The sequence below is a fragment of the Capra hircus genome, chromosome 10 (assembly GCF_001704415.2).
Source record: "Capra hircus breed San Clemente chromosome 10, ASM170441v1, whole genome shotgun sequence".
In the NCBI taxonomy this organism is placed as follows: Eukaryota; Metazoa; Chordata; class Mammalia; order Artiodactyla; family Bovidae; genus Capra; species Capra hircus.
The window spans coordinates 35,546,210-35,570,338 of record NC_030817.1 but is presented as its reverse complement, the minus strand read 5'-3'; the positions used below and the strand labels follow the sequence as shown (position 1 = coordinate 35,570,338).

At 37.8% G+C, this 24,129-nt stretch overlaps 1 protein-coding gene across 2 annotated transcripts in view; it reads right to left on the bottom strand.

The window, feature by feature from the left end:
* DLGAP5 (DLG associated protein 5) overlaps window positions 1-21,775 on the bottom strand; it is a 41,421-nt gene extending 19,646 nt beyond the window's left edge. The window contains exons 1-11 of one of the 2 annotated variants that reach the window (XM_005685886.3): window positions 21,656-21,775; window positions 18,965-19,203; window positions 13,023-13,216; window positions 7,995-8,057; window positions 6,856-6,940; window positions 6,644-6,763; window positions 5,784-5,854; window positions 3,983-4,257; window positions 3,129-3,253; window positions 2,628-2,754; window positions 559-644 (exon numbers count right to left, since the gene is read on the bottom strand). In XM_005685886.3, the coding sequence (XP_005685943.2) occupies window positions 559-644; window positions 2,628-2,754; window positions 3,129-3,253; window positions 3,983-4,257; window positions 5,784-5,854; window positions 6,644-6,763; window positions 6,856-6,940; window positions 7,995-8,057; window positions 13,023-13,216; window positions 18,965-19,202 (1,384 nt within the window). In that variant the 5' untranslated portion in view covers window position 19,203; window positions 21,656-21,775. The remainder of the gene's footprint in view (window positions 1-558; window positions 645-2,627; window positions 2,755-3,128; window positions 3,254-3,982; window positions 4,258-5,783; window positions 5,855-6,643; window positions 6,764-6,855; window positions 6,941-7,994; window positions 8,058-13,022; window positions 13,217-18,964; window positions 19,204-21,655) is intronic. The other variant, XM_005685887.3, reaches the window with a different exon arrangement.

The following is a 24,129-nucleotide window of genomic DNA, read 5'->3' as shown; positions in this document are numbered from 1 at the left end:
ATTTCTGCTAAAAATTAGCAATATACATTCTCATACTCAACAGCTACACAGCAAAGCATTCTATCTCTCCTTGTATTGTATAATAACTCAACCTTAAACAACTTACTGTACATCAGTATCTAAGGACTTTGAGCTGGCAGCACACAAACGACTTTTTTTTTTTTTCTAAACAGCTTTCCTGAATAGGCAAGATTATGGAATTTTTCACAAAATTTGATCCATATTGATTTGAGTAATCTTCATTCAGAAAACATTTTTGTATAATTAAGCAATATCAGACATAGTTGTCATTCATGGAATCATAGTAAAAAAAATTTAATAATAAAATTGGCAAATGTCTAACTCTCAGGAATGCTAGTCAATATTCTAACTACTTACATCTTTTAAGTTAGGTACCATTTTAGCACAGAGATATTAGCGAACATATATGTCATATGGAAAATTCTTGCTATTTTGAATAACAAGTTGGACAACACTAGATTTTTACGTTTCAGGTAAATGCAACCATATTAAAATAAACAAAGCTAAGACATTAAAAAAATAAAAGTATTCCCTCACCATCATCTGGAATGTCCAAGTCAAGTTTCCTGTCCCACTCAAGGCAGTGTGAAGTTAACTTCTCAGTTTCTGACCGGAGAGTGTTTCTACAATGAAGACATACACTAGCACTATGACACTTACACATCACTGATTTCCCAGAGCTGATGCTGAGCTGTTTTATGAACTGCGATATACTAAAATCCATGAATACATATTGATATTCCATGTCCATCCTTATACACCTAAAACTTAAGTGGATGGTTAATGCTAAGAGCCCATTTATCAAGCTAATATTTCCAGTTATTTCTGTTCTTATTTTTCAAACGCTGAGCAGAAAGAATCAGACATTCCTTAGTTATTTTCCATGGAACTATGACCAACCCAATTGCCAAGAGTGAGTAAGATGAAGCTAAAAACTGTAAGTCTCAAATTACAGTGATAAGGGCTTCCAGATTTTACTTGGCTTTGCTTATCCAAAGACAGCGGCATTTTCAAGTGGGGTCAATTTTTCCTACCAGGTAGCATTTGGCACTCTCTAGAATCATTTTTGATTACCATGAAATAGAGGAGTGCTGCCGGCCAGGGATGCTATAAAACAACCTATAATGCAGAAGACCCCACAACAGGAATTATGCAGTCTAAAATGTCAAGAGCACCAAGGTTAAGAAACCCTGGCTTAAGGTAAATTTAGTATGTTTCTTTACAAAAACATCTGAGCAGGAAAACTGAGGATAGTTTTTCTTAGAAGACAAATTTAGCTGTTTAAATCAATGGCAACAGAGAATAGCTTAATAAATGAGAAAGGAGACCTGACTTAGATCTGACATTATTTAATTGGATAAATTGCTTATCATCTCAATGTCTCAGCTGAACAATATAGTAGACTAGTGAACCTCTAAAAGACCTTACAATACCAAAACATTATACATAAAAAAAGATACTCATTCATGAGAGGAAGAATGACTATTAAAACAAGAGTAAAGGGAATTGCCTGGTGTCTCAGTGCTCAAGACTCTGATGGTTTGATCCCTGGTCAGGGAACTAAGATCTCATGCCAAAAAAAGGAAAAATAAATAAAAAATAAATAAAACTAGAGTAAGATAATATTTTTATTTATTTGATTGGTAAATTTCAAAAATTATTAATATTGTACTGGAAATGGTATGGGAATTTTCTTGCTATATTCATTCAAAAATTGTAGGATATAATAATTTTCTGTATGATGTGGAATATAAAGGCCTTTCTCAAAATGCACACCTCTGATATGTTTCCAAGGCATTTAGGTGACATGTTGAAGTTCCCCAAACAGGAAGTTAATTTTCAATTCAGAGTTAGAGAAACATAATCCTATCTCATGAGTTGACGGGCCACTGACCCTCCTATTTTTTTTTTTTTAATAAACTTTAATTTGGTTCTTTGGGGGGTGGGGAGGTATGAGAAAATAGGAACTCCCATACCATGCTGGAAGGGATGCAAACTGAGGTTCTCATATATTTGCACATGAGAGAACTGAAATGTATGTTGTTCTTTGCAGCCTTGATTATAATAGTATAGATTGAACCCAATGCAAATAATCAGCAACAGGGACTTATTCAGTAAATTATGGTATATCCATATTATTGGATACTATGTGGCCTTTAGGAAACACACACTCAAAATAACATGAGAAAGCTCTTTAAGTACTAAAATGGAATGTCTGTTACAGTTAACATTATATGAAACAAAATAGCATGCTATTGTTTATATTAAAAAAAAGAAAAAATATGTTTGTTATTCTACATATGCATTATCTTACTCTGGAAGTATTCACAAGAAATGAATAACACTTGCCTCTGTGGAAGGTTCGAACTATCCCCTCTGTGAGACAGATTTGGGAAAAAGACTTCTCACTTGTATCTTTTACTACCTTTTGAATTGGGAACTAGTTAGTGAAAAAAAAATTATTAAAATTTAAAAGATAAATGAAAATCACCAGAATTCAGTTTCCCCCAATTCATCTATTACATTCAGGCTAAAAATAGTTAATCTTGGTTTTAACTGTCTACACATGAATACAAAATTCTTATACTAGGAACAAATGGACAAACCTGAAATACGGCACATCATGCTGTGGCTGAGATAACTGATCTTCATCTACTTCAAGTGATGGGACTTCTTTTACTGAAAGGCCATTTGAATTTTCATTAGTAGTTCCATTTTTATTTGAGATATATTCTATAGATTAAAGGAAATATTACATATAAATTTCAAAGCAGCCGCTCACAAAATGATGTCCCCCACAAGAGAAATCTGTTTAAATCTTCCAATTTTTTCAATATGAATTTTCAAATTTTATCTCTAACTTAAAGATTCCATTCACCACATATCTCTAAAGTGCCTCCCAATATTCATCTCTTCAAAGTTACATTTATTTCTCAGTCCGTACTCCTCATTCCAACTCTCTCTCTCTCCAGCTACTTTTCCCCATGTCTTCACTTCTTTCCTGACCCTGAGATCACATTCCTGGGCTATATGTTGAAAAGGGCCTAATAAACCTGATAAATCACAATTCAGAAAAGCCAAGTAAAAAATTAATTAAAATTCAATACCTTTATTCCAAACTGTTAAAGAACCCAAAGGACACTGTGATTTACTTGAATCTTGAGGTACTGTTTTGGCAGAGAAAGTTTTACATTTTTGTGCCAAGATTTCTTTTGTTGCTTCAGTCTTATCACTAAAAACAATAGTAAAAATATACCTCTTAAAACATAAGCCTCATATGAAGGATTTCAAAATGATGTTGCTTTTTAAAAATCTGGGATTAAATAGAAACATGTTTCTAATTTTTTAAAATGTGTCTTTTCTGGACACATTTAAACACCTATAGTGGGAATGTCTGTCTTTACTAATTATGAGATCCAAAGATTACAAAGATCTCTTCATGGAACATAAGCACTCTATAGTCTCACATGCTGCTGAGCAGTTTCTAGTAAATTTGCTACCAGCCAGTCTTTGCAAAACAACCATGCTGTTTCTATTAAAGATTCCAACTGATTTTCCTTCACTTTGCAAGTTAATTATTTTTGTCTTTAGAAGTAATTTTTCTAAAGTAACACTCAGCAAAAAGACAAAAAACCCCACCATTTCTGAGCTATAGTATTACTTTCTTTCTTCTAAAAATTTATTTCTAAGTCTTTATAAAAATATCACCCATTAAAAGCAAAAAAACCCCACAAAGAATACCATGAAAATACAGATAAAAACAATGTATAGGAAATAGTAAAACTGTGTAGTACATTACTGTACCCTTCTGAAGAATTTTTTTAAATACCAAATTTTCATGATTTATAATTAACATAATTTACTCACTAAACATTAACCTTTAAAAAGCACAGGACAAATCTAAGAAAGGTGATTGTTAACCATCTTAGCAAAGAATTCATTATTAACTTTAAATTCTTACACTTCTGTGTTTAATGGGGTCCAGGTATAACTGGGTGTCAAGAAAGCATTGGCACTTCTGGGAGTCATAGGTGTTACTTGATAGGTCTTCAGACCATCTAGTGGCTGAAATATAAAATCTTTCGGTGCAAAGGAATTCTTCCCTTTCATTTTTGCACTGTTTGTCTTAGATACATTTTCCATTCTTGATAAGACTCCATCTGGATTCATTCCATTTGTTGCACTGGTTTGTGAATCCAAAGTATTTCCTTCATTATCAACTTTAAAAGAAATGACCTGGATGGAAGGAAACAGAAAAGAGTAAGAATTTCTCTCCTGGGGATATAGTCAAGCCAATTTTTACAGGTCTGAAAATATTAGAGTTGAGATATGTGTCCCATGAATATAATTTAAGAAGGAAAAATAAATACAGTTAAATGTAAATATGAAATCAGTAGACAAGCTAACTAAACCATTGTTATGATCCAGAGAGAGAGAACCAATCCTCATTAAAAAGACTAAATAATAGGTTTTAGGTATTACAGCAAATTAAAATACGTGAAAATTAAGGTGGAAGACTTACCCAACTAACAAATACCCATCTTTTTATTTAAATTATGTGGATAATTACAATGATTTGAGAATTAGAAATCCAGTGTTTAATCAATGACTATTATTGTCAAGTAACAAATCCTCTTTTACAATAACCTTGATTATAAATAAACTTACTGACTGACTAATAAGAAAAATATTTTTCAATGTGACACAGTGAGATTAACCAAATATAATGTGAAGCTTATTATTTTCTTTGTCAATTTAATTATTTGGTTTTTGTAAAAAAAAACCTGATGCTAGTTTTAGGCATGAAACAATGATTTGATATTTGTATGTATTGCAAAGTGATCTAGACAATAAGTCTATCAACATCTGTCACCACACAGTTACAATTTCTTTTATGTTGAGAATCTTATGACCTATATCCTCTTAGCAACTTTCAAATATACAACACAGTATAACCATAGTTACCATGTTGTTTATTACATCCCCAGACCATACTTTGCAACTGGAAGTTTGTAACTTTTGACAACATTTCACCCACCCATACAAGCAAAATTTTTAGAGGATTTTATTCTGATTTTTAATTTTTCAGTTAAAAATCTAGCCACATTTTTTTTTTAATTTTTAAATTTTTAACTGGAGTATAATTACTTTATAATGTTGTATCAGTTTCTGCTGTACAACATAGCTACATTTCTTATACTTCGGTATAACTTTCTTTTTTAAGGTTAAGGAATTATAGCATTGATTATAAACCAAGGCATTGGGACCTCAAAATGGTGACTCTTTTCTGAAGACCCTATAAGGTACTATGCTAGACACTGTCAGAAACATTAGAGTACTTAGTTCTTAAAACTACTCTTATGTTGGAGATGGGAAAACAAATTCATAACTTGTCCAAGGTTATATAGCTAATAGGACAATATTCAGACTCAGGCCTAACTGAATCCAGAGTCAATACATTTCACCCTACTCCACCCTCTCTCAGCTAGTTCCCACCTGAAGGTTTCTGTCAGCTGCGTTTCTATCACTTTTCTCTATTTCCTGTTAACCATATTATGCTTTCTCTAACTATAAAACTCTGAGGATAAGACATCTGAAAAACAACAGGTAAAGCCTCCTGATGCTCCTTTATGGTTAAGGAGGTTTTAAGACACATGATGAGTCAACTTCTTGAAGCAGTTCTATATGCTCAATTTCCATTTTATGAAAGTAGCAATGAGATTTTCAAAGTATCTAGAGATAAACAGATGTTTATACTCTACCTTGTCAGGTTTTGTTCCTATCTTTTTGGCAGGTTTTCCTTGATTTGGTGCCTTTCTGTCTGCTTCATTATCTAAATTAAAAGTGAAATAAGACACCCATTTTGACTAGATAAAAAAATGCTGCATTAAAAGTACAAGTTAAAAAAAAAAGTAGGTAATTTGGGAAAGGAAAAAAGGCTTCATAGAAATGTACGACTTAAAGGACATTATGATTAAAAATCATATTTAGAAAACAGGATAGAAACAGATGAAATTTCCTGTTTCAAGTATAGGCCATCTGTTTTCAAAACCAAACAAAACAAAAGGTGTTAAGATATTTTACCTTTTGCTTCTAAATATAAAATACATATTTATTATAGAAAATTAGAAAAAATTGTAAAAAGCACAAAACCAAAAATTTTTCTAAAGTTTACATTACTCAGTGGTAATCACTGTTGACACTTAAGAATATGTTTTTAAAAGTTCACATACATATTTCATTATAGAATTTCGATCATACTGTTCAGGGTTTTACCTGTTTCTCTTTGCCCACTTAATACCATTAACCATATCATTAAGTGTTTTTTCACATCTTGTTCTTACATGATTACACTTCAATCCACCAAATGGATGGACTATTATTGGGGCTATTAATTTTTTACTTTGAATCACTGCTTACACCAATTCAGCATTTCAACATTTGAGCACCCACTGTGTGCTAACACGATATCAGGGCACAAAACCTGCTTTCAGGAGTTAGAATCTCCCATTTCCTCCTGTCCTACTCAGAGAAGTGTAAGGATCTTAAAAACTGAACACAAAAACCCTCAAGGATTAAAACATAATCCTAGTTCAGTCACTGATCAAGAAATCGTTCTTACCATTAATAGCCCTTGTCTCTGGCTTTCTTGCTGCTGTAGACGGGATTTCCTTGACAATCTGCTTTGCTGCTTGAGTAGATGATCGGGTGAGTCTCACTGGCAGCATTACAGGTTGTACAGCTGCGGGGAAAAAAAAACAAAACCAAATGCTTTTGGTGGTTTTAAATTATTGTGGCAATATCAGAACTTACAAAAATTGCCAATGCTTCTACCTTTTTTCTCTTTGTCCAACACTTTCTTCTCAGAAGTCTGTCTTTGACCAGGTCGGACAGCTCGAACATCAATCCCATTATCACTCTATTTAAAAGATAAGGTATTAATTAGGTGATTTAATTGCATAATGAACCAAACCACCACATTTTTAAGGTGTAAACTGACATCTCATTTGAAATCTGATACTGTAAAGGAACCAGCAAAAAAATCCACTACCCTAAATGAGATGAAGAAACTGGTTTTCCATTACATAAATTTCCTAACAAACCTTTTCAGAATCCCAGAATTTAGAAAAACTATTAAAAAAATAACTGACTATAATCTTCTGAGACTCCTTAAACGCAACAGGTATCTTTTTATTTAGAAAATTCCTCTCCTGGAAGAAAGCTCTTCCCCACAACTCACTCTTCTACTTCTTGAAAGACTGTATTTAAACTGCCACCAACTCAGTGGGGCATGATCAAAAGTCTACCCTATACCTACTTCAAAACTCTCCAGCTCCGTTCTTTCTTTTCTTTCATCTCCCCCATAATACTTTTGACCATCTGACACACTACATGGTTCTTTATTGTTTTAACACTATCTCTTATGTAAAGTCCTTGAAAACAGGAAATTTTGTTTGTTTTATTCACTATTATATCCTAGAGCCTAGAAGAACGTGACAGTCACTCAAATTCAGTAACTACCTGAAGCAGCTTCCTCCCTGACAAAGGAGCACACTCTTTTTCTCCCTGCCAACTTGACTTTAGTAATCCTCCTAGCAGCTTTATCCAAAACAGTGTTTTGAAGACCCATGAATTTATAAAACTCACCCTATGTGCTTTCTATCTGTGCTTCATGGTGACATGGGATACATAATAAAAGCCCAGTAAATAAACAAAAAAGAATGTGTCAGAGTTTAGTATAGATCTCATAAAGGATGTCTGTGCAAAGTATTTTAAGGGACTGCTTCCTTGGCATGTAGCCAAATCTGCTCTGTCACCATATAGCAGCATCTATTTTGGTACTATTTTGGTACTGGTAAAATAATCACTATTGCTTAAAGCTGACATTAAATTAAAAATAAATTTACTTACTCAGAAAAAAAAGTACAATTTGTCATTTTAGTAACAGTGACCTACTAAACTACCAACTATACCTTAGTCAGCTCCATTTGGTTTCTGGCCTTTGACCTTGTAATCCGTACAGAAGATGGAACATCCTTAAAACAGTCAAAAGAAGATAAAGTTTAAAAAATATATTAAATAAACTGCAAAATTTATTTCCATAAAGCTCCCATTTTATATGTTTATTTTTGAGTGGCTGCATAGCATGCCATGTGGGATCTTAGTTGCCTGACCAGGGGTCAAACCCTCACCTCCTGAAATGGAAGCTCAGAGTCTTAATCCCTGGACTCCCAGGGAAGTCCAAAGTTCTCATTTTAAAGTTATAAGTAAAAATACTTATATTTTTAATTTATATATTTATATTAATCATTTACAGCTAAAAGATACTTGCTAACTTACTGTTTTCTTTTTTTTTTTAACTTTTGTGGGTTTTTTGGCCATGCTGCACAGCTTGCAGGAACTTAGCTCCCCGAAAAGGGATTGTATCCCAGCCCCAGCAGTGAAAGCACCGAGTTCTAACCACTGGACTGCCAGGGAACTCCCTAAATTACTGTTTTTTTTTTTTTTTCTGGTTCTGGTTTGATTTAAAATATGTTTAATTTAATAGCTTCAAAACTTACTCATATTATTCAATAAGGAAAGAGAAGAAATTTCAAAGCATATTTTCCAAGTTATTAGGATCCTCATTAGTATGATTAGCTGGACATATTTGGAATGGGGTAGATGAAAAAACAGGGAAGATTCCTTGGAGTAGGAAATGGCAACCTGCTCCAGTGTTCTTGTCTGGAAAATTCCATGGATAGAGTAGCCGGGAGGACGACAATCCATGGGGTCACAAACAGTCATACATAGCTGAGAGACTGAGCACACAGATGAACAAACTTGAGCATTAGAATCTTTTTTTGTTGTTTATGAAAAGATACTGTACAGCTTACTTCCCTAGCTTTGACAATTTGCCTTCAAATCTCATGATTACACAGCTGTTCACTGTCAGTAAGAAAATGGAGACCTGATCAAAAAATGTGGGAAAAATTGAGGAGAAAGACTGATTAAAAAATTATAAGATATTTATCAACTCTATAAAATTTCTTAAGAAGCATAATCAGACTTCTCTAGATGAGAAGTCATTTTTCTTCTCCAAATCTCAATGAAAACCTAGTGCTAAAGAAATTAGGCTTTTCTTAACAGTACTTAAAAGGATTAAAATTCAGCAATGGCTATTGCCTAAATAAAATGAAGAACAATTATTGACTCCTCACTGAATCATACTATTTAACATAATGATGGGTCTCTTGTTCCTCTTACACATATTTCTTATCATATTTTAAAAGTTGTTTATGGTGTAGACCAATGAATGGCATCCTATATATTTTTGAAAAGATAGCTTAAATCTAATCCCTTCCAAGATGTCTTCTCTGATGTTCCTCCAATGCAAACAGTCTCTCCTTCCTCTAATATATAGAACATATTTATCTATATCTTTCCACTTGAACTACATTCTATTAATTTTGGTCTCTTCTACATTATCCTAAGATCATACAGAGTAAATAATCAAACATCTGTCAAATGAATTATTGAGATTCATGAGGCCTAAAAAAGCAGCAGTATCTTGGGGCTTTATATTATCAATTCTTACTTAAATCAGGAATGAGTATATATAGTCAATGAGTTCATTTATATGTATCTTTAAATTGCAAACCACCAATGACTGCCTAATCTACAGTCCAACTGATCTGTTCAAATTTCAACTTTTTTTTTTAGGTTTTAAATTTACTTTTTAATTGGAGGAAATTGATTTAAAATGTTGTTGGTGTCTGCCATACAACAATCCTAATTATATATATACACATACATGTATCTCTTCTCCCTCGTGAGCCTCCCTTCTCTGCCCCCATGCCACTCCCTCTAGGTCGTCACAGCGCCTGGCTGGGCTCCCTGGGTTATACAGCAACTCCCCACCAGCTATCTGTTTCACACGTGACAGTGTATATACGCCAATGCTACTTTCTCAGTTCATCCTACCCTCTCCTTCCCCTGCTGTGTACACAAGTCTGTTCTCTACATCTGTGTCTTCAATCCTTCCCAGCAAACAGGTTCATCAGTACCATTTTTCTAGATTCCATAGAAATGCATTAATATATTTTGTTTTCTCTTTCTGACTTACTTCATTCTGTATAATAGGCTCTTGTTACCTCACTACCACTGACTCAAATCCACCCCTTTTTATGGCTGAGTAATATTTCATTGTATATACCTGTACCACATTTTCTTTATCCATTCATCTGTCAACAGACATCTAAGTTACTTCGTGGCTATTGTAAATAGTGCTGTAATGAACGCTGGGGTATATGTCAAACTTCATCCTTGACTTACTCATCATTCTCTTTACATCACCCCTCCCTTTAGCATTTATTCTCTTGGCATTTGATCAGTCCTTTTCAACATATCGCTGCCCACTTGAAGCTGTACTCTAGACTTCACTCAGATAATTGTACATATTCTTACTGGAGTGGTTACATTTAGTCCTACAACTTAAACTCGTAATATTACATCCTAAATCCACATTTTAGCATGAATCTCTAGCCTGATTTCCAAATAGGATTTTTTTAAAGGTTATTAATATTCACCCACTTACGCTTATTCCTTTTCTCGCCTTCCTCATCTCTTTTAGCAGTAGCAAAGTTTGTAATATTATTTTTTTCCCATACATTCTTTCTTTAAAATTTATTTTTAATCAGAAGGTAACTGCTTTACATTGTTGTGTTGGTTTCTGCCATACAACATGAATCAGCTATATGTATATGCATATCCTCTCCCTCATAAGCCTCCCTCCCACCCCACTCTCCCGTCTAGCCTCTAGTTTATCACAAAGCACCAGGCTGAGCTCCCTGTGTTACACAGCAACCTCCTACTAGCTATCTGCTTTATACATGGTAATGTATATATTTCAATGCTCCTCTCTCAATTCATCCCCCCCTTTTCTTCCCCTGCTGTGTCTACAGTCTGCTCTCTGCATCTGCATCTCTATTCCTGCCCTGAACATAGGTTCATCTGTATCATTTTTCTAGCAATCCCCCTAATGGGCATATACCCTGGGAAAACTATAATTCAGAAAGACACATGTACCCCAGTATTCACTGAAGCACTTAATTACAACAGCCAGGACATGAAAGCAACCTAGATGTCCATCGACAGATGAATGGATTAACAAGTTAGGGTACCTATATACAATGAAATATTACTCAATCATAAAATAAACATGAATTTGAGTTAGTTGAACTGAGGTGGACAAACCTAGAGCCTTTTATAAAACTTGTATTATTGCTCAAACTATTATCTTCAGAACAATCATCCTTAACTCTTCAACTTCCTTTACCCCTCACTACTTACTTGAGGTCACCAGTCCTGTCAAATTTATCTCTTAAGAAGTCTTATATGACACCTGTTAGAAAGGCCAGTATCAAAAAGACAAGAAATAATAAGCACTGGTGAGGATACAGAGAAAAGGGAGCCCTACTACACTGCTGTTGTTAATGGAAACTGGTGCAGCCTCTATGGAAAAAGTACGGAAGACCCTCAAAAAATTAAAACTAGAACTACCATATGATCCAGCATTTCCAATTCTGGGTACTTATCCAAAGGAAATGAAAACACTGACTCAAAAAGATACATGTAGCCCCATGTACACTGCAGCATTATTTATAATAGCCAAGTGTCCATCAATGGATGAGTGAATAAAGAAACTAATAGTCCATTTGTGTGTTTTTAATATTATTCAGCCATGGAAAAAGAAGGAAATGTTGCCTTTTGTGACAACATGAATGGACACTGAGGGCATTATGCTAAGTGAAATAACTCGGACAAAGACAAATACCACATGATCTTACTTATATTTGGAAGTTTAAACAAATAAGCCAGAGAAAGACAAATACCATATGACCTTACTTATATTCGGAAGTTTAAACAAATAATAATAAAAAACCCAACCTCCTAGATAAAGAACAGACTGGTGGGGGGCTTCCCTGAGGGTCCAGTGGCTAAGACTCTGTGTCCCCAATGCAGGGGTCCCAGGTGCGATCCCTGGTCAGGGAACTAGATCTGGCATGCCATCGGTAAGAGCTGCAATGCCACAACTAAAGATCCCACATGCCACAACAAAGATCAACAGCCTGCATGTGCCATAACTAAAGACCTGGTGCAGCCAAATTAAACTAAACTTAAAAAAAAAAAAAAAAAAGAATAGACTGGTGGTTGCCAGAGGTGCAGGTTGGGCAAAAAGGGTGAATAGAGTCAAAAAGTACAAACTTCCAGTTTTAAAAATAAGTCAGTCCTGGGAATATAGTATTCGGCATGGTGACTACAGTTAATAATACTATACTGTATGTTTGAGCATTGTAGAGTAGACCTTAGATGTTCTCATCACGAGAAAAAAAATTTTGTAACTATGTGTGGTGACAGATGTTAACTAGACTAATTACGGTGGTCATCTTATAACGTATACAAATACTGACTCATTATGTTCCACACCTGAAATTAATGTCAATTATATCTCAGGGAAAATGATGTCTTAAACCTATTTCTTGTTTTTAAACCAAAGGCCCAGTCCACTTATCTCATTTCTCCTAATCTATGTATAGAGAATAGTCATAATATATGATTCACAACTGGTCTTCCCATCTATAAAAGCTTGCCTTTCTAGACTATAATCCTCAAGGCAAGGTAATCTTCCTGAATATTAGTTTGATAATGGTACAATCTCATTTATAAGCCTCCCTTAACCCTGCATATCCTATAAGGTAAATACCAAATACTCTGGCACAGCATTCACTGTTTAGCCTGACTCTACCAGGTTTTTTCCAATCTCTCCCCTGGTTTTATCCAATCTCAACCTACCAGCAGTTACATCAAGAGACTCTGTTTTCATCTTCAGAGTTACTATGATGTCATTCTCACCCCTATCAACTAGGGGACTCAGGGAAATGATTATTTTAGTCATCTAATCTTTAAAGAAAATACCAGTTAAAAGCAACTATTTCTCTGTATCAAGTTAGGATACTAACCTTTTTTGGCTCAGCTTTCATAGCATTCTGGTTTGAGAAAAGAAAACAAGGCATATCAGGTCTATAAAGACCCACTTTAAACACTCCTCGTTTAGTTTTCTCTCTCTGCTCTTTCAATTTTTGAAGTTGTTTTTCTTCTTTGTATTTTTGGAGCATCTGTTTTCGTTGATCAAAGACAACAGTTTTTGTTGACTCTAAGTAGGAAAAAAGAAAAAACAGTATATAAAATATTTCAGATAGAAAGTTAGGCAAATATCTTAACTTCTAACTTCAACTGTTGCTAAGAAGTGCTTTTAGTAACTTCCTATTAATTCCTTAGTCCTTCAATTTATTTCCACCTGTCTTAAAATTCCTATTTCTTTTGACTTCACTTGCTCAAATATCTAATTGCTTGCTATGTACTAGGGATGCATTACTTCCCTTTTAAATTAGATAACTTCTGTGACAGCCAGACTCCAAGCTGACGTCCAGGGATTCTCGCCTCCAGGCAGCCATGTCTTGTGTCATCCCCTGCCGTCTGAACAGGGCCGACCTGTGTGACCAAGAAAGTACTGTGGAAACGATGGAGAACAACTCCATGACTATGCAGGTTAGATCCTGGGTTGGGAAGATCCCCTGGAGGAGGGCATGGCAACACACTCCAGCATTCTTGCCTGGAGAATCCCCATGGACAGAGGAGTCTCGAGGGCTACAGTCCACAGGGTCACAAACAGACACAACTGAAGCAACTTAGCATACACTCTTAGATCACTTGTTCTGGGGGGATGCCAGTGGCCACGTGGAACTGTAAGGAGACTCAGGAAGCCGCATAGAGATGTCTGCGTGACAAAGAACTAAGGCCTCTTGCCAAAAGCCAGCATCAACTTGCTGGTCACATGAATGAGTCACTTTAGAAGCGAATCCTTTACAATAATCAAACAGTATGGTAGAAGCAGATTTCCAGTCTCAGTCAAGCCCTCAGATGCATCCTGGATAACATCCTGACTGCAGTCTCCAGAACCATCTAGCCAAGCTGCACTCAAATTCCTGACCCATAAAAACTGTGTAAATTAATAAACATTTATTGTTTTAAGCCACTGAATTTTGGGGTAACTAATACTATTTCTTTCTTTTGATATTTGGGCTCCCTGTCAGTTTCTTTAGCTCAATTTAGGTTTTCTACATAAATCTTCTTATGTTTCTTTAAACTATGAAGCATTTTACAATATAATGCTTATTTAATATAATAAGGTTTGCTGAAACATTTTTATATGAAAAATATAAGTGGCTACCATGTGTGAGACATTTTTAGGTAGGAAGAATAAGTAAGAAAATGTCTGCCCTTGAGGCGCTCAAGGGAACACAGTTTCAGCTTAGCATGAAATAAAAAGGAGAAGGCACATAATAAAGAATCAGTACAACAGCTATCTGGAGAGATCAGGAAATGCTTCCTTAAGATAGCACACCTAAAAAGGGTTCAGAGGAATAAGTAAGTGTTTGTCCCCTGGGTAAGGATTAAAAATAATCCATACATAACTGCATAACTGAGTAAATTTACTACAAAAAGGTATATACTTAAAATGAGGGAAATTTATAGTATATAAATTGGACGTTGATAAAATTGTTAAATAAAAGAAACCCCCAGGCAGAGTACAGAATATGCAAAAGCACAGATGATCAAGTGGTCAGTCACCAACAAACCCCTTTATCTTCGACTTCTCTGAAGGTTCCCCTCAGCTCTTGACTGAACTGAAACCTGGCTCTCCCCTGAAGTCACTGCTTCCCTAGTTGTCCTCTCAAGAGGCTGTTTTTTCTCCCACACCAGAGTATCACTGCACCTAAAGAGGAGAGATGACCTCATTGTTGGTTCCTGATTATGTCGTCTTCTTCATTTAAAGATCCCAGCTTTACATTTCATGTCATCAGATCTAACTACCCAGTATCTCAATGTTTCCACGTTTGTTTCTCCTTCCTTGATGGCTTTAGCTCGTGGCTCACTGTCATTGTCTCCATCACTATTCTTGCACAAATCTTGATGACTCATCCAGTACCCTAGCTTCTCAGTTCTTAGGTGATCTTTCTTCCAGTGATCTCTCTTCCACTGTATCTCAGGCACCCATTCCATGATCACACCCATACCAGTACTTCAACCTTTCTCGTGTCATGGCACACATAGAATGACATTCGCAGACCACACTGCTTGTGGTCAAATGCAACTAACCAGCTAAAGAGAGAGAGGTCTGATCAACCCAGGCCCTGCCAGAAACTGCAAGGGCTCAGAGGACCAATTTCCTGTCACACCTGTATTCATTCATGAGATAACCAGGCACTTGAGACCTCACTATTACCGATGAATACTGTATGTCCTTCATCAGCCCAATTTTAAGAAATCCACTCTCTGATTACCATATCTGATCTTTCCAACAATTCTTTGGCTCCACCAGGATGTACCTACGCGCTCCTGACCTACGATCATATTTTCACTGTCTTTCACCTCCCTCACATCAAGTGTTTTCATATCCAGTTTAGAGTCCATGATTTATCCTCATAATCACTACTTCAACTTTTTGGCCCCTCTCTCACTCTGGCAAAATCCCAATTCCAATTAAAGGCCTCTCTGTGTCTACTTCCCACCTGCAATGCGCAAATGAATATGGCTGGAACAGCACACAAAATGCATGCTACTTCTTTCCTTTCTACAGTTGACTCTCCATATTCCTGGGTTCCACAGCCACAGATTCATCCAATTGCATACGGAAAATATTCAGGAAAAAAAAAATTCCAGGGGATTTCCTAGCACTCCAGTGGTTAAGAATCTATCCTACAATGCAGGGGATGCAGGTTTGAACCTTGGTCAGGGAACTAGACCCACATGCCACATCTAAGATCCCGTATGCTGCAAGGAAGATTGAAGACTGAGTGCCACAAGTAAGACTTGGCACTGCCAAACAAATAAATATTTAAAAAACCAAAATACCATGTATAAGTTGGCAACATCTGAATTTATTTATCTAGCTCAGACTTCTCCTCTGAACTCATCTTGGATATCCAACTACCTTTTCAAAATCTCTTTTAAATCTAATAAGCATCTTCAGTTTAACACATGTAAAACTGAACTCTCAGTCTTACCACTCCCCCAGTCCTTTACAATTTAGTAAATGGCCACTTCATATTTTTAGGTGCTCAGGCCAAAAACTTTGGAATCATCTTGATTCCTCTTTCTTACTCATCTATATTTATTTAACTTTTTGGCCACTCAGCATGTGGGATCTTAGTTCCCTTACCAGGGATTGAACCCTCACCCCCTGCAGTGGAAGAGTGGAGTTTGAACCATTGAAACTCCAGGGAAGTTTCCTTGACCTCTCTTTCTTTATCAACCCCTACATTGAATCCATTAAGAAATCATATTGGTTCAACCCTCAAAATACATCCAGAATTCAACCAACTATTTTTGCTGCTACCACTCTGGCTTCCCTGGTGGTTCAGACAGTAAACAGTCTGCCTGCAATGCAGGAGACCCAGGTTCAATCCCTGGGTCAGGAAGATACCTGGCGAAGGAAATGGCAACCCACTCCAGTATTCTTGCCTGGAGAATTCCAAGGACAGAGGAGCCTAGTGGGCTATAGTCCATGGGGTCGCCAAGAGTTAGACATGACTGAGCAACTAACACTTTCACACTTTCACCACTGTGGTCAACCATGTACTAAATTATTACAACAGTCTTCAAACTGGTCTCTCTGTGGCTATGCTTGCCACCCCACAATCTATTCTCAACACAGTAGCCAACGAGATGCCTTTAAATCATAAATCAGAGAAACACTCATTAACCCATTAAACATTTCATAGTAAGTAAGTAAGTCGCTCAGTCGTGTCCAACTCTTTGTGACCCCATGGACTGGGGCCTACCAGGCTCCTCTGTCCATGGGATTTTCCAGGCAAGAGTACTGGAGTGGATTGCCATTTCCTTCTCCAATATTTCAGAGTAAAAGCCAATGTCCTTATAATGATAAGGCCATAAGGGCTCCATGGGAACTTGCTTGCTATCTCCAGCCATGCTTCCCTATTCACTTTCTCTGGAAAACACCTGGCCCACTCCTACCTCTGCTGCTGCTGCTAAGTCGCTTCAGTCGTGTCCGACTCTGTGCGACCCCATAGATGGCTGCCCACCAGGCTCCCCCGTCCCTGGTATCTCCAGGCAAGAACACTGGAGTGGGTGGCCATTTCCTTCTCCAATGCATGAAAGTGAAAAGTGAAAGTGAAGTCGCTCAGTCTTGTCCAACTCTTCGCGACCCCATGAACTGCAGCCCACCAGGCTCCTCCGCCCATGGGATTCTCCAGGCAAGAGTACTGGAGTGTTGCCATTGCCTTCTCCAACTCCTACCTCTATGCCTTTGCAAATGAGGAATAAAAGACACTTTAATAGCACACTGACAAAGTTAAATTTCATTTGAAAGATTTTGGCCAAGGAATGAAATGTTTGAGAGGGTCCAAGTAGAAGCAAAAAGACAACTCAGAAGGCAATAACATCACCTCTTCTCACAGAAAATGTCACTTCTTTCTTTAAAGTCCATCTTATTCAGTTCTATGACCCAGTTTTCATTTCCTCTGAACTCCTAACAGATGTTATCCTTTACTCTATCCCTCTCAACAACCAACCCATTTCCTTTGATCTTCAAACATAAACCATCACTTCATCTCAAAAACAAAAACGCTACAACATATTAATCAACTCTTTTCTCTCACTTTCTTTTAGAATCACAAAAATGACAAATCTAGAAGAAATAGTTTTAGCCCACCCCTCCTTTTTACAGAAGCAATTAAGCTTTATATGTTGAGTGTCTTGTATGTGTCAAACATTACACTGGTTCTGGAAAAATAATAAAAACTGAAGCAGTGAACACTTAGAATAATGTGACATCTCATCTCTGTAAAACTTCTAAGACTATCTCTCTCTGCCATTTCTTCAAAGTTCATCTTTGCTTTGTTTCACTGCAATCTAGCTCCTGCTGCTGCTGCTGCTGCTGCTGCTAAGTCGCTTCAATCGTGTCCAACTCTGTGCGACCCCAAAGACAGCAGCCCACTAGGCTGCTCTGTCCCTGGGATTCTCCAGGCAAGAATACTGGAGTGGGTTGCCATTTCCTTCTCCAATGCATGAAAGTGAAAAGTGAAAGTGAAGTCACTCAGTCGTGCCCAACTCTTAGCGACCCCATGGACTGCAGCACACCAGGCTCCTCCGTCCATGGGATTTTCCAGGCAAGAGTACTGGAGTGGGGTGCCATTGCCTTCTCCCAATCTAGCTCCTAGTACCTGCTATATAAACACAACTAAATAGGAGTCCAATGACTCATTCTGCAAATGCATGCCACTTTCCAGTTCTCTTCCTTCTATTCTATAGTATACCTTGCCTTCTAAGACACTCATTTTTATTATCTTTATCTTTTGCTGGGACCATTCCTTTCTTTTTTAATTGGTTCTTCCCCTCCTAACCACCCCAAATCCTTCTAGGCAAACTACAGGGATGAATAGTTTGATTTAGTATCCTTACTTTGTGGATACTTCAATCAAGCATATCCATATTTATTTTTAATTGCAGCATGCAAATTCTCATAATCAGTTATATTTTTATATAACCCTTATCAACTTATCTTGTTAATTTTTATCTTACCTAAGCTCTAGAAGTAAGAAATTAGGATTCCTATAAGGCCATATAGGTAAAAAATGTTATAATACTCCATAGGTGAATGGCGTTAGCCTAGATAGGGACATTCAGTCTTTGCTTGAAATAGGCAGTACTTAATTGTAGAAAACACAGTTATTTAGAATGTTATTTCAAAACTCCATTATTCTGGTCAGGGTTTTTTTAAACCTCAGATATTAATACTGTCAGGTAATAATACTCAGGTAATAATACTCTCAGATATTACTCTTCAAAGCACTTGAAATTACAATCAACCTTTACTTACTTGGCTTGATAGTGGCCTTTTCTGGAACAAGCTCTTGAGATGTCTCATCTAATTCAAGAAGACTTCTACTTTCCAAGGTTGGAATGTTGACATCTTTCAAACCAAAGTGTCTATTTCGTTCATATTCCTTATGTCTGTTTTCTTTCTGAGACAGTGATTTTCTATGAGCAATTTTAGTTCTAATCATGTCAGTACTTAAATCCTTTCTGTGCCGACTGGCAAAATGTGATGAAGACATCCTGTCAGGAAAAAGAGAGAAAGACCAACTTACGTGGAATTTCATTTTATATTTTAAAAACTCAAGATTCCAGTTCACTACCTATATCACTTCAGAGCTTTCTGAAATAAAAATGTTAAAATACAAAATGGAATATACATGTGACTTAAGAGTGGGAAGAAAGTTATCAAAAGAGAAGATGCTACAAACTATTTTGGGGTTCTGAATAGGAACTTGTTTGACAGGTGAAGTGAAGTCCAGGAAGCCAAGGTCTGGAATATAAACAAGAGACTCTAGGCTTACCATAGAGAACACTGCACAATGTATGAAGTAAAGGTGAAAATAGGGAAAAGTAAATGAAGGACAGTATACAGAATAGTTGCCTTAACCGTCCCCTGATGATGAATGCAGGCAGCCTAGCACTTTTTCTCAACCCAAAAGACAAAAACAAACAAACAAACAAACCCACAAGATGTCTATTATATAGTTAGAGAAGATAAACAGGCAGTCAAATATGAGATTGAGAAAAAAGGGTTTCCAGAAGTACCATAATGATGTAGAAGGATAACCATATGCTTGCTTTGGTGAGACAGAATAAAATTCTTTTAGCTATATAAGAAGTCAAATAGTTTATTTGGCATATACTCTTTTCTTAGAAAGATCCCTGAGAATGTACTGAAGTAAAACAAGAGAGAACAAGAAAGATGATGTCATGGGTTCTAAGAAACTGTGGATCCAAATGAAAGTGAAAGAGAAGTCGCTCAGTCCTGTCAGACTTTTTGAGACCCCATCAACTGTAGCCTACCAGGCTCCAACTGAGGAAGAGAATAAAGGAAACTGGAATATCTAAGAGCCTCACCTAAACAACTAGTGGACAGAACAACTAAGCCAAACTGGAGAAAAAGGACCAATTCTCTAAAGAGGGGCGGGGGAGAGGCGGCGGCACAGGGAAGGATGGAAAGTCTGTCACTAGGAATTTTAAAAATATATAAGCACACAATGCCCTTCAACAACAAGAATAACTAAGAAAGTACCCTAGAAAACTGCACATAAAAATCTGCATAAGAAGTGAGGCAAATTAAAACGTTATTTCAAGCAATCAACAGAGTATAAAATAGGAGAATTCATCTGATTTGAATGACTCATTAGAAAACATACTGATGCTGGGAAAGACTGAAGGCAGGAGACCGGAACGACAGAGGATGAGATTGGTGGACAGTATCACCAACTCGATGGACATGAGTTTGAGCAAGCTCCAAGGAGTTGGTGATGGACAGGAAAGCCTTGCAAGATGCAGTCCATGGGGTCACAAAGAGTCCGACATGACTAAGCGACTGAACTGAATGCTAAAAACATTCTCTTTGAAGGGTCCAGAGGAAGTGATAAAGAACTGTGCTTTTTATCAAGAACTCTCCTCTACTATTTGATTTACCACTTCTCACAAATACTATGGAACACTTGCTCTCCTTGCTGCACAGCAAGCCAATGAAGGGGAGATGACGTGTAGAGGTAAGGACTTTATTCCTGAGAGCTGACCAAGAAGACGGCACACTAATGTCTAGCGTTCTGAACAAAGGCATTTTAATTTTAGTTTAAGAGTCAAGCAGAGGGGTAGAATTCTCTGAGGCAGGATATTATGTATGATTATAATAACAAAAGCAACGGAAAAGCAAGTCAAAGAAACAGTTCCAACCTGGAGTCAAAACTGGCTTTTCCTGCAACAATATTAAGCAGTTATTAAAGAAAAAATAAAAATTATGTATTAGTTATTTAAAATACGGCATAGCACTGTACTGTACACAGCAAAGCGAGAAAGGACTAACACTAAAGGCATATTTTATTATCCTCTAAACCCTAAAAGGTAGTATGCTGCTGCTGCTGCTGCTGCTGCTAAGTCGCTTCAGTCGTGTCCGACTCTGTGCGACCCCACAGACGGCAGCCCACCAGGCTCCCCCGTCCCTGGGATTCTCCAGGCAAGAACACTGGAGTGGGTTGCCATTTCCTATACAGATGAGATAAATTAACTGCCCACATAAGCACTGTTAAAAGGTAGTGGAGCTGAAATCCCCAGACCCACAGCCCGGCTCTTCACACACATTTAAGTTCTCTACTCTTGACTGGAGTTTCTTCCAGCCTGAAAGTCTAGAATGCCTTACTTAGTCTTGCTTGCCTAGGGATTGTCAACCCAAGCGTTTTTAGTTGTCTCATAATCTGTAAGGAGCTACTGCAATAAAGTTGGGGCCAAATGCCAATTACACCCCGGTGGCGAAATGCTGCTGATACACAGATCTTCTCAACAAGTATTTACTCTTCCAGAGGACTGCGTCAACAGCTTCCGGAAGGAGAGGTAACGCGGTCCTAGAAGAAGCTCCCCCAAGCGAAGTTCAGAGCGTTGCCGCCAGTTCTCGGACCCTTTTATAACTTCTAGAAAGAAGCGAACCGTGTCCTCCTCCAGCTCCCCAGCAACCACCTACCTGAGGCAGTTTCTAGCGTTAACCTCAACCAAACTAAAAGGAACCCTCTGGGCCCGGAAGACCACCGCCTCCGAAGAAGGAACGTCTACAGCAAGCAGCGACAAAATTCAAACTTCCCGCACAGAGCCGCTGATTGGAGGTATTTTAACCAACACTTCCGGTAAAAGTGCCCGCCTCTTCCCCTCGACGAGACTCGCTATTGGCTCGCTCCTTGCCATATTTGAATTGATTGAAAGGTGAACGGACCATTCAAAGGGTAGGTGTGAGCGGACTCTTTGGGCGTGTCCGGGATGCTCTATTGACGGCGGGCGGGAGCGGTGGGCGGGCGGGGAGCGGTGGGCGGGCGGGGAGCGGTGGGCGGGCGGGGAGCGGTGGGCGGGCGGGGAGCGGTGGGCGGGCGGGGAGCGGTGGGCGGGCGGCCGTGGGCTACGCTTGCGTCCGCTCTGCAGCTACATGGCCCTCGCGGGTATCGGAGAAAGGACGGATGGAGGAGAGGGGAGTCAGAGTTTGCAGGGCTTTTTGTTGTTGTTTTTTATTTGCCCGGCTTTTTAATGTCCTTGTTTAATTACATAAATCAGCTGAACTTAATGAAATATTTTCTTCGCTTAAAGTTTTAAAGAAAGTTTTATTATCACACCAAATTGCTCCTTAAATCATTATTAGTTTTATTACTTGTTACTTGTCTATGTTTTCTCGTCTACTTTAAAAAATAGATATAAAGTAATTACATTCAGAAGCATAGGTTTTTTTAGTGTATAATCTAATGAGTTTTGCTAAATGTCAGCTGTGTAACCACCACTCAGTCAGGATATGAGAGCATTTTCAAAACCTTTGAGTTCCTCAAGCCCCATTCTAAATCTCCCGGCGTGTAGGTGCTCACTCTTCTGATTTCTGTCACCTTAAAAATAGGAGTGGTAGGTACTCTCCTGTTTGCCTTTCTCTCAGTGTATTGTTTGCAAGATCCATCCCTACCTTTGCATGAATCAGCCTTGTTGTTTTCATTGCTGAGTAGGATGGTGTGATCACTCACCTAGAGCCAGACATCCTGGGATGTGAAGTCAAGTTGGCCTTCAGAAGCATCACTAGGAACAAACTAGTGGAGATAATGGAATTCTAGTTGAGCTATTTCAAATCCTAAAAGATGATGCTGTGCAAGCGGTGCACCCAGTATGCTGGCTAATTTGGAAAACTGAGCAGTAGCCACAGAACTGGAAAAGGTCAGTTTTCATTCTAATCCCAAAGAAAGGCAATGCCAAAGAATACTCAAACTACAGCACAATTACACTCATCTCAGTACCAATATCATACCAGTTCAGTTGCTCAGTCATGGCCGACTCTTTGCAACCCCATGAACCACACACAGCACACCAGTCCTCCCTGTCCATCACCAACTCCCAGAGTTTACCAAAACTCGTCCACTGAGTCAGTGATGCCATCCAACCATCTCATCCTCTATTGTCCCCTTCTCCTCCTGACCTCAGTCTTTCCCAGCATCAGAGTCTTTCCAAATGAGTCAGCTCTTCGCATCAGGTGGCCAAAGTATTGGAGTTTCAGCTTCAACATCAGTCCTCCCAATGAATATTCATGGGTGATTTCCTTTAGGATGGACTGGTTGGATCTCCTTGCAGTCCAAGGAACTCTCAAGAGTCTTTTCCTCTCACATGCTAGCAAAGTAATGCTCAAATTTCTCCAAGCCAGGCTTCAACAGTACATGAACCATGAACTTCCAGATGTTCAAGCTGGATTTAGAAAAGGCAAAGGAATGAGAGATCAAATTGCCAAAGTCCGTTGGATCATCAAAAAAGCAAAAGCGTTCCAGAAAAACATCTACTTCTGTTTTATTGACTATGCCAAAGCCTTTGATTGTGGGGATCACAATAAACTGTGGGAAATTCTAAAAGAGATGGGAATACCAGACCACCTGACCTGCCTCTTGAGAAAATGTATGCAGGTCAGGAAGCAACAGCTAGAGCTTGACATGAAACAACAGACTGGTTCCAAATAGGGAAAGGAGTACATCAAGACTGTATTATTGTCACCTTGCTTATTTAACTTATATGTAGAGTCCATCATGAGAAACGCTGGGCTGGATGAAGCACAGTCTGGAATCAAGATTGCTGGGAGAAATATCAATAAGCTCAGATATGCAGATGACACCACCGTTATGGCAGAAAGTGAAGAAGGACTAAAGGGCCTTTTGATGAAAGTGAAAGAGGAGAGTGAAAAAGATGACTTAAAGCTCAACATTCGGAAAACGAAGATCATGGCATCTGGTCCCATCACTTCATGGGAAATGGGGAAACAGTGGAAACAGTGACAGATTTTATTTTGGGGGGCATGCTCCAAAATCACTGCAGATGGTGACTACAGCCATGAAATTTAAAAGATGCTTGCTCCTTGGAAGAAAAGTTATGACCAACCTAGACAGCATATTCAAAAGCAGAGACATTACTTTGCGAACAAAGTTCCATCTA